The sequence below is a fragment of the Poecilia latipinna genome, unplaced genomic scaffold, assembly GCF_001443285.1.
Source record: "Poecilia latipinna isolate Pla-1442-1.1 unplaced genomic scaffold, P_latipinna-1.0 Scaffold1385, whole genome shotgun sequence".
NCBI classification, from domain to species: domain Eukaryota; kingdom Metazoa; phylum Chordata; class Actinopteri; order Cyprinodontiformes; family Poeciliidae; genus Poecilia; species Poecilia latipinna.
Window position 1 is genome coordinate 177,806 of NW_015114001.1, and position 10,015 is coordinate 187,820.

The 10,015-nt window shown below is 40.6% G+C and overlaps 1 protein-coding gene across 1 annotated transcript in view; it reads left to right on the forward strand.

The window, feature by feature from the left end:
• Nucleotides 1-9,626, forward strand: part of pax3a (paired box 3a) — a 26,303-nt gene extending 16,677 nt beyond the window's left edge. The window contains exons 6-9 of the mRNA XM_015056471.1: nt 1,410-1,575; nt 1,683-1,903; nt 7,240-7,503; nt 8,439-9,626. Coding sequence (XP_014911957.1) covers nt 1,410-1,575; nt 1,683-1,903; nt 7,240-7,503; nt 8,439-8,456 — 669 coding nt within the window. The 3' untranslated portion in view covers nt 8,457-9,626. The remainder of the gene's footprint in view (nt 1-1,409; nt 1,576-1,682; nt 1,904-7,239; nt 7,504-8,438) is intronic.
• Nucleotides 9,627-10,015: the final 389 nt, after the last annotated feature.

Consider the following 10,015-nt stretch of genomic DNA (forward strand, 5'->3'; position numbering starts at 1 on the left):
ATATTTTTAGTGAAAACGAAAAAATTTAATTTTTAAATGTTCAACAAAAAAAAAAAAAAAAACGTGATTTTTTTTTTTTTTAATAATAGACTAAAATACAGTAGTGCAATATTGTGAACAGGAAGAAAATGGATAGATTTTCTATGTAACATTTTTTTACTAATAAAAATTGGTAAAGTGTGGCATGTATGTTTATTCAACCTTTTGCGTGAATACTTTTGCTTGGTTCTACCGTATTTGAGCATCTAGAGACATAATTTTGCTGTTCTTCTTTGCAAAGTAACTAAAGCTCAGAAAGTATCTATGCAACAGCAGATTTTAAGTTTCTCATCTAATTTAGTACTGAACGTTGACTGGCCCAGTCTAACAATTGTTTCATGCTTTGATCTTAATCGTTCTGTTGTCGCTCTGGCTGTATATTCGGATTTGTTGTCTCCTGGACGATGAGCCTCCACTGCAGCCTCAAGCTTTTTGCAGCCTCTAACCGGTTTATATTATTTTTATGCATGTAATTTAATGCATGATCCAATAAACCTTCACCAGCTTCCCTGTTTCTACTTAAGGAAAGTCTCCCCACAGCCTGATGCTCCCACCAACATGTTTCATAGTGGGGATAGTGTGCGAAGTGATAGTTTTGGGCTAAAATGTTTAACTTTTGCACCATCTGACTAGAGCACCTTCTTCCACATGGGTGTTTTGTCCCATATATGCATTATGGCAAAGCAGACCGATTCACAGAAGACTTTTTTCTTGGCCCTCTTCCACAAAGGCCAGATTTGTAGACTGCATGACAAATATAGTTCCCCTGTCAACAGATCCTTTCATCTGACAAATGGAGCTCTCACAGAGTTACTGTGGGGGTCCTGGTTGCTTCTCTGATTAAGGATTTCCTTACCCGTCACTATAATTTTAGATGGTTGGTTAAACAATGCGTCGTGTCAGGATCAGTGCTGAGAATATTATTTTATTACCTAACCCTGGTTTAAACTTCTCCACAATTTAATTCCTGACCCATCTGCTGCGTTCCTGTTGTTTGTTCAATAATGTCCTCTAACAAACCACTAAGATATAGATCAGCTCAATTTTTATTCAATTATAATAATTAGATGCCTTCTAAAGGCCGTTGGTTGCTCTCGGTTTGTTCTGATTAACAGGGGGCTGAACACAAACGTCTGTGAAACCACATATCCTTTTTCCTTTTCCTTTCCAACTCGGCGCTATTTGCTTTGTCTGTTGTATAAAACGCAAATCAATTACAACAAAGTAACTGACTGTTGCAAGACTGGAAGTTCATGGAGAATATTTTTTAAAGGCACTAAACTTAAAAGAAAAAAAAATCTACTTACCATGTTGGTGACGATTTTCTAAACAAAAAATTTCTTTCATGTTCAATTGTATTTCCCTGTCAGGTGTGGTTCAGCAACAGAAGAGCTCGATGGAGGAAACAAGCAGGAGCCAATCAGCTAATGGCTTTTAATCACCTCATACCAGGTGGTTTCCCTCCGTCAGCCATGCCAGGCCTGCAGCCTTATCAGCTGTCAGACAGCCCCTACCCTCCAACCTCTATAGCCCAAGGTGGGCCTAGTCAGACACACACTCGTCTTAATGCTCAAAATGTGTTGCAAGTCTACGAATAAATAAAACGCCAGCAGCACAATGACTTCCTGTTTCATTCTCATCAGCCTCTGAACAGCCAAGTACAGTCCATCGACCTCAGCCTCTGCCGCCCACCTCAGTGCACCAGAGCGCGCTCAGCTCATCCGCAGCCTCCCAAGATGGCGGCTCAGGATACTGCCTTTCCTCTGGAAGACACAACTTCTCAGGGTACTCGGACAGCTTTGTGCCCCCGACGGGACACGGCAACGCTGTCAATCCCAGCATCAGCAACGCCATCTCTCCACAGGTCAGTGATGTCAAATGTAATTCAGTTAAAAATAATAATAATAATTTTAATAATTTGCGGCGTGTCTGATGGTTTGTTTGCCTCATGGCAGCATTTAAATGCCTTGTACCTGTAGAGACTTTGAATCGTAGATCCTGACCAAAGGGTTGGGACACTACAATATCCTTCTTAACTCCTCTCACGATCCTTTAAAGGGGCCTCTGGTCTGCCATGTTCCAGCTGGAGTCTCATGCTGAGCTGGAGTCTGTGAACATGCCGCAACTCTGTCAAGTCTTAAGCCCCTTCTGGATCATTCTTTAGTTACAAGAGCTATGGCGATCTTTATGGCTTGCAATAAAGGGAAAATCCAACATAGAGTGGGAGGTTGACGCTGACTGTGGAATCAAGAGGTGGTTAGCACCTGTGACCATTATCAACAGTAATGGATAATGCAAGATTACGTAACAACCATGCAAAGCAAAAGTTTTAGAGGATACAGTGATCACTCTCTATAACTTGGTTCACCTTTCGCGGTCTCGCTGCTTTGCGATTTTTTTGTGTGTGCAGTTTTTTTTTATTTTTTTTTTTTAACAGTGCATTGTGTTCTGCGTCCTGATTGGCTAAACAGTCTCTGCGGTTCTCCTCTACCTGTGTGCCAATAAAGTTCCGGTATTTAAATATAAGTAATACAAGCTTGGCCATTCAGGAGATGAAAAGTGAAACTTTGAATGCCTGCTGGAAAAAAAACTGGCTGGAATCAGCACAAAACCCGACCGGAAGCTCGCTTGACGAGATCCATCGCTCTGCCGTAGATACAGCTGTGAGTCTCGCAGGGCAGGTTGGAAGAGACTCTGTAATGACATGACTCCGGATCAAATTAAGGCCCTGATTGATGATCACGCACATCCGCTGACCTGAACACAGGTTTTGTTCTTTGGTTTCAATGTAGAGTATTTAATTATGCTGTGTAATAATTGTAAAAACTAAAGGAAATGCAAAAAACGCGAAAAACGAGGGATCACTGTACACTGAACCTGGTGCACGTTGTTCATGATGGTGCACAACAATGTTTCCTGTATTTAAAGCCTTAAATTAATTTTTACCATTCGCATGAGGACTTTGACACAGACCTCAACTTGAATATGCATGTCACTCAGGTCCGTTTGGTTCCGAAATCCTAGCTGCATGTTTTGAAAACGCACAATCTCAGCAGACCTAGTTGTGTGACGTGAAAGGATAACGGGATGTGGGGATTTGTGGCTTTCTGTTTATGGCAGAGCTCTTACCTGGAAGATGTCATAGTCGATAGATCCTCCTCTAATACAAGTGTGCTCGCAAACTTATATTTCTGTGGAGCAAGCTCTCCACAATCTGGCAGTTCTCACACGTCGCCGCATATTTAGCACGTCAGTAAACGGAAGGCTTCATGAGGTGTACCATATGGTAAAAATAATAAAGCGCACAAACACATACTTCTCTGCGTGACCTGTGCAGGAGGTGTCACTGTCACGACAATGATGGATCCTTGTCAGGGTGAGGAACTCTGTGGCTGTTCAAAATTTTTTTTTTTTTTTTTTTTTTTGTTTATCTCGACAAATAGTTTGATGAATTTAAAATGTGGCAAACGTCCATCACCAGAGAGGCGGGAAGGCAGCAGACACGGGGAAGGATGCATGGATGTCAGACGATGACACAAATCAAAACTGAAAAGACAATTATGGTTGATTACACAGTCATCAGTGTCTATCAGTGGCACCCTGTGAGTCCAAGAGATGGACTAACAGGCGGAAAACGAGCTTTTAGCTGGCACAAAGGGTGGCCAGCCCTTGTGCTTTGCATGTTGGGTACTAATTCCCATGAGAGAGGATCTCCATTTCCTGTTATGCACTGATAAAAAAAATATGAAAAAAAAAGGGAGGCAGGTTTGTTGCTTTTTGTTATTGATGCCTCTGAAAGCCTCTTTTGAAGCTGAACGTATAATTAACTGCTTTCGTGTGTAAGTTCCAGTTATATTTCTTTTTCCCTTTACTGTCTAACCGCATAAACTGGTAAAATATTACCTGTTTTTAATGAAAACTGAGGGTTAAAATGACACAAAGCAAAACGCAGGTGCAAATTCGTGTAACCTGGCAGTCTTAAAGAACTCTTAAACTGCACCTCAGATAATGATTTTGTCGAAGCAGAGCTGGTCTGCAAGGTGGATGCTTTCTCCTGTCAGTGGTTGTGCTGGTAGGTGTTCGAATACTTGCAGGGTCAAAGAGTGAGATCAGCTCCAACAAAAAGGCCAAAGGTGCTCAGTCTCTGCGCATGGTTTCAGCATTAACCTTTCCAGGCAGCTTGCATAGAATGGAAATCTCATCTGTCAAATTGCACCACTCTCCTTTAAGGTTTCTCTCAGTCTGGGAATGCAATCACGTAGCGTTCCAGTGTCCTAATTGATTGGAATGAAGTAATCTAGCAACTCGTAACAAAGTGTGTAATTTATGCAAATGAATCACTTTGTTGGCTAATTTGTTTTAATTCGTGTATTCATTGCAGCTGTTTGAATGTATATTGCAAATCAGTTTTCTCTATTTGGTATGATGATTTAATTAATTTTCAGATTTTAACTTAATAAGAGAGAGGAAATGAGAAATACGTTCGTTGACATTGATAGCAAAGGACCTCTTTGCACTTGGAAAAAAGTTTACAACTTCGGTTTTTTCTGAGATCGCCTCTGCTTTACGGATTTATACGCCCAATCCTTGCAGAAATTACATCTCTTGTGTTATCTGGACTCCAGATTTGTCTCTAAAAGCCGCCTATTATTCTGTATACATGAGAGGATTCCGCTAACTCCAGATATGGTCACAGCACAGCGCAGTCCTGCTTTAGAGACGGTTTGCTTTAAATTGGAGATATTCTCATCTGAGCAGTTAGCTCTGCACACTGAGCAAACAGACAGAGTGAAGGCTTTCTCCAGCTCTGACGTTGCAGCTCTGATCTGGTGCATACCTTAGCAATCCTTTCTCACCAAGGAAGCAAACAGTCAGGATTTGCACCCCCTGGGACCTAATCCCCGGAACAACCTGGAAACAGACAGACCATCGGGGAAATGCTGCTGTTTCAGTTGCTCAAACTCTGGACACATGCATGCACACAACAGGATACAATTAGTACCTTAAACCATCTTAGACATCAACTGACATTACGCAGTCCAAAAACAAAAGTATTAAAGTTTGGAAAATGAGTTTGAAACCTTGTTATTGATTGATTATTAATCTGCAGGCCCCAAAAAAATGTATAATATTTCTGTCATATTAGATAAATTGTGTTCTATGTTTTATTTTTTACTTGTGAAGTACATATATTAAAGCCGAACAAGTTAACCTTTGTCTGCGGACATGTACATTTTCTGATCAACTGGAAGTGAGTTGGGGAAGCTCGTGTTTTCTTTTCATTCGTTATCATCTGTCCAGCAAAGGCCACTTGGATTTTAGTTTTGGCTTTTGCTGCGTTTTCTCCAAGATGGACTTTTTCACAACTTTGCTTCTCACGCAAACCCTTATGCAGCTGTTCACGATGGATCACTGATACCCCAGCAGACCTGACATCAGAACAAAAAAAAAAAAAAGAAAAAGAAAAAAACCCCGACATCCCCCACAGGCATGTGCACATACACAGGCTCGCTGTTTAGGCATGACCCCACATATAGGTAGCTTCGACATAAAAACATACCTTACTTCTGCTTCTCATGTAACCTTTGGTCTCCTTTATGAGGACAAGGTCATTTTTGAAGACAGAGGCAAAAAAAGTAATGCGATAAAAGCATTTTTTTTATGCTTGCGCAAAAAGGAGATTTGCTTCCTGTAAGTTCAGGTTGAAAGATATCAACTCATGCAGTTTATTAAATTCTTATGGCGGCTTTGGGAGAAATTTAGAGTGGATCTTTTTTATTTTCTTTAAATTTTATGATATACGGCGACATATGTATTCGCTCCCATTTTATAAAGTCACAACAACAAATTTTAGTGCATTTTATTGAGGAAAATGACAAATGGTTTAAATATATTTCAGAAAAACAAAACAAAAAAAAAAAACAATCGCAACATGTCAGGCATTTCTATTCAACCCCACAGAGTCAATATAATTCAATTATTTTCAAAGTAGCTGAAGCTCATTCAGAGTGAACAGCACTTCTCAAGTCTTGCCACAGATTCTCAGTTAGATTTAGGTTTGGACTAACTAGCCTATTTTAATATTTTAGATGCTTTAATCTAACTCTTTCCATTATAGCTCAGGTTGTAAATTTAATGCCATTGTGCTGCTGGAAGGTGAACCTTTACCCCAAGTCTCAGGTTCTCTGGAGCTGCTAAAGTCCAGCTTTATCAGATCAGTTGAAAGAAAGTATTCCCACCGCATGATGCTGCCACCACCATGTGTAACTGTTGATGTATTCAGGTTGGTGTGCAAACTTACAAACTTCAGCATTTTTTTTTAGCTAAAAGTTTAATTTTAGTGACATCTAACTTGAACAGATATTAATGATGTGTAGCAATGTTTAAGCTTGACTTTTTATGGCTTTATGGGTTTATTTAAATGACGTGGTCCTCTTTGCTACTTTTCATGAAAGGAAGAATTACAGAGTGCATAACAAATAGTTGCCCTGGGAGCTCTGCAGTCTCTTAACTAGTACTCGAAAGCTGTCAGTTTAGGCGGATGGCTATGTTTGACTAGTTTTGCAGTTGCGTGACACTTTTTTCTTTTGTCACAAATTGGTGTTCAGTGCTTGTGATGTTTTATAAACTAACTTCCGAACAATCTAACACCTGACCTCTCTGCTTGGTTTCTTGGTCTTCGTGGCACACAACATTTCTGAGTGCTTCGTAGAAAACCTGGACTTGTACTGGAAACAAATGATTTGTGCTGATGTGTCACATAAAATACAGTGAGGTTTGGGGTTGTAATGTGACATAATGTTGAAAAGTTCAATGGGTTTGAATAGTTTTTTTGCAAGGCACTGTATGCAACTGTTCTTTTGTGTACTTCATGACGGAACATCAGTGAGGAAAAAAAGGTGCAACTGGTGTTAGTTTTAGTCAAGTCAATCAAGTTTATACACATTTCAGCAACGAGGCAGTTCAAAGTGCTTTACATCATAAAAAGGAAAGAATACAGAGAACATGTCTGAACAGAGCTGCTAATGCTAACAGTGAAGAAAAAACACCAAGATAGGAAAGTTTTCAAGAGTGGAAACTGAACATAAATTGTCAGCATTGTTTATACGTAATGGTGAACACTAGAAAACCTCAGCCATGTGGCTTTCAGTTAAATCGACATGCGTTCTAACGATTCGATCTCTCTGTGTCTCCTTGCAGGTGATGGGCTTGCTGAACCCGAGTGGAGTGCCGCATCAGTCCCAGAGTGACTTTGCCCTCTCCCCTCTCACAGGAGGCCTCGAGCCTAACGGGGCCATGGCTGCTAGCTGCCACGGCTCTCAGCGCTTGGAGGCCCTTCCGAGCCTGAGCAGCATGCCCACCCTGCCAAGTACCCAGTCTTACTGCCCACCTTCTTACACCTCCCCGGCCTACGCCGTCGACCACCACCCCAGCTACCAGTACGGACAGTACGGACAGAGCAAGGTAGTAGTGCACCTTTGTTTTTATTGAAGAAACAATTTCATTCACGCTGGTTGTTATTGCGAGGACACATCGTTCTGCAATGCCATCTGTTGGCTGTTGATTTAGCCAGGATTTTCGGACTCGCAGTTAATTGCAAAGACCCCCTCTGATTAGGGAGCGTCTCAAATCTCCATGTGCTGCACTGGAATTACATTGGGGTTTGGGGGATCGCTAGTGGCCGGGTTACTTCAGTTTATATTATCATCATTACGGTGGCCCAGTCGCTGTCTCGGTACACTCGTTTTTACTAACTGTTCTTTCGTGACCCTGTGTGATGAGCTTGCCCATCAAATCCACAGAGCAGCTCACCTAGCCATGTAATGACCTCTGTGTAACAAGGATAGCTGCCCAAATAAAAGAAGCCACATTCCCAAAGTATGTTTGACAGGAGGGAGGGGTGGATTGTGTGTGTTAGAGGCCTGATGTGAGGTACACCACCACATGTTGACCGGCCCGTCAGTGCCAACATCTTGATGTCATTAATTTAGTCAGGGACCTGGGAGAAAACCACATGTTTTGGGCAGGGTGGGGGGCTTACGGGGGTTGTTCTCGTGAAGTGTGTACACGTCTGTACGTGAGCACAGGTATGTGTGTATGAAGGCACGGTGAGAGGGCTCTTTAGCAGGGGGGCGATTACAGCCCCTGGCAGCCGAGGATTAGAACCATGTGTCCCTACGGAGGTCAGATTTGGAATTGTTATTGATCAGTAAAAGCAGTGCCAGAGATCCAGGCTGAAACTTGGTCAACCTCTCTGTCTTCTGGATTGATTTTTGGTCTTTTTTACCAGAGAAAAAGTTTCATTCTCACCTGCTGTAAAATACATTTAAACTTTTTGATTACATGGGAAATATATTGGTGAAAAGCTTTTTTCTTCTGTTTCTGTCTGTTCTTAATAGGTGCCTTTCATTATATGAAGCCCCGACACGGCCTATGCAGGAAGCTCACATGGATACGCTGGCATTCCTACCCGGAGAGAGCCGCCACCCCCTGTCTTTGCCAACTTCTCCAGCTCTAGGGACAGCGAGACCAGCAGCGTGGGAGGTTATAGGGTTTATTTGGTTTGACTTCAGCAAGAAGCAGAGACACTTTGGATGGTTGTGTAGCAGCGATGGAGACAAAGAAGTTTCACTGTAATGATTAAAGACTGTAACCTCACGCCCACCATGCCAAGCTGAAAGGACCAAGAAAATTGTTTTTTTCTATTTTTTTCTGAAAAAAATAGGGAAGTGGGGCTTTGTGTATGAACTGAATGTTCAGGACTTTGTATTTGGATCCTACGGCAAGGCGGAGGTGTAATGTGGACTTTTCCAGCCCCAGGTGCCTCTGTGGGGTTTTTTTGTGCTCGAAGGTTAGACAGGTTGGTGATAGTGTGCTCAGCTGTAATACTTCTCTCAGAATGTCTTCATGACAAAGTCTTACTGTATATTGACGAGACTCATGCATATGTAGTTCGACATGAACACGCGGCTGCGCTTGGAAATCCAGCAAGAACGCACGAACTGAAGCCAAGTGGTGTTGGTGCAACCCAAAGAAAGTGCAATACATTCATACCTCATGTGCTGTAAATGAACACAGATCGAGGATCTCCAGTTATATCCTCGATTAGCTATCTCTCTTTTTTTTTTTTTTTTTTTTTTGTGGGATAAAATTTTGGGTGAGTGCATTTATCAAGTCAGGGGAACTTATCAATATATGGATAGAAGTCAATGTAGTCATACGGTCTTTTGCCAAAAAGTATATTAAGAGACTCTACCAGTGAGTACAACTTTCATCTTGACTGTTGATTTTTGTTGTCGCTTTGCATGTTATAGTTGTTTTCAGGATCTTGTCGATTTGTAGGTGCCCTCCTTATTTATTATTGTTTTTTTGTTTTGTTTTTACAGTAATTCTCCTACAACTGCTCCACTGTGCTTAAGTCTTACATACAGTTCATTATTCCCTTTCTTTTGTATGATTTTTTTTTTTTAATTTACAATTGTGTGATTTATTTTTTGTTGTTGTTGTTGTTGTAAGAAGTTTTGTGTAAAGCATAGCACTATTTCTATTTATAATAAACAACGTGCAAAATACAGAAGTTTTACATTTGGAACATTTTCATTTGTTTGTCGGACTTAAAAAAAAATGTACAGATAGTTTCTAAAATTAGAAACCTGCAGTTCTGTAAAATGTATTTTTATAGTGTTGTCTAATTGTCAACAAAACTATACTATAAAAGCTTTATTAAACAAAAGAACTGAAAAGTTGATGTTCCCGATAAAACACCAGGATTTCACAGAGCACAAGAAGTGAACGTTACACCATAAATTTAAATTTTTAAATATGGTTTGAATAAATCACCTTTGAAAAATATTTTTTCAGAAATAATGTGACATGCATCCCAATATTCACTTAGAAAACAAACACATCCATAAAAATGATAACAAAGAAACAAAACTGTGATTTTGTTTGTGCTCTTCTCACTTTTGTACATTTT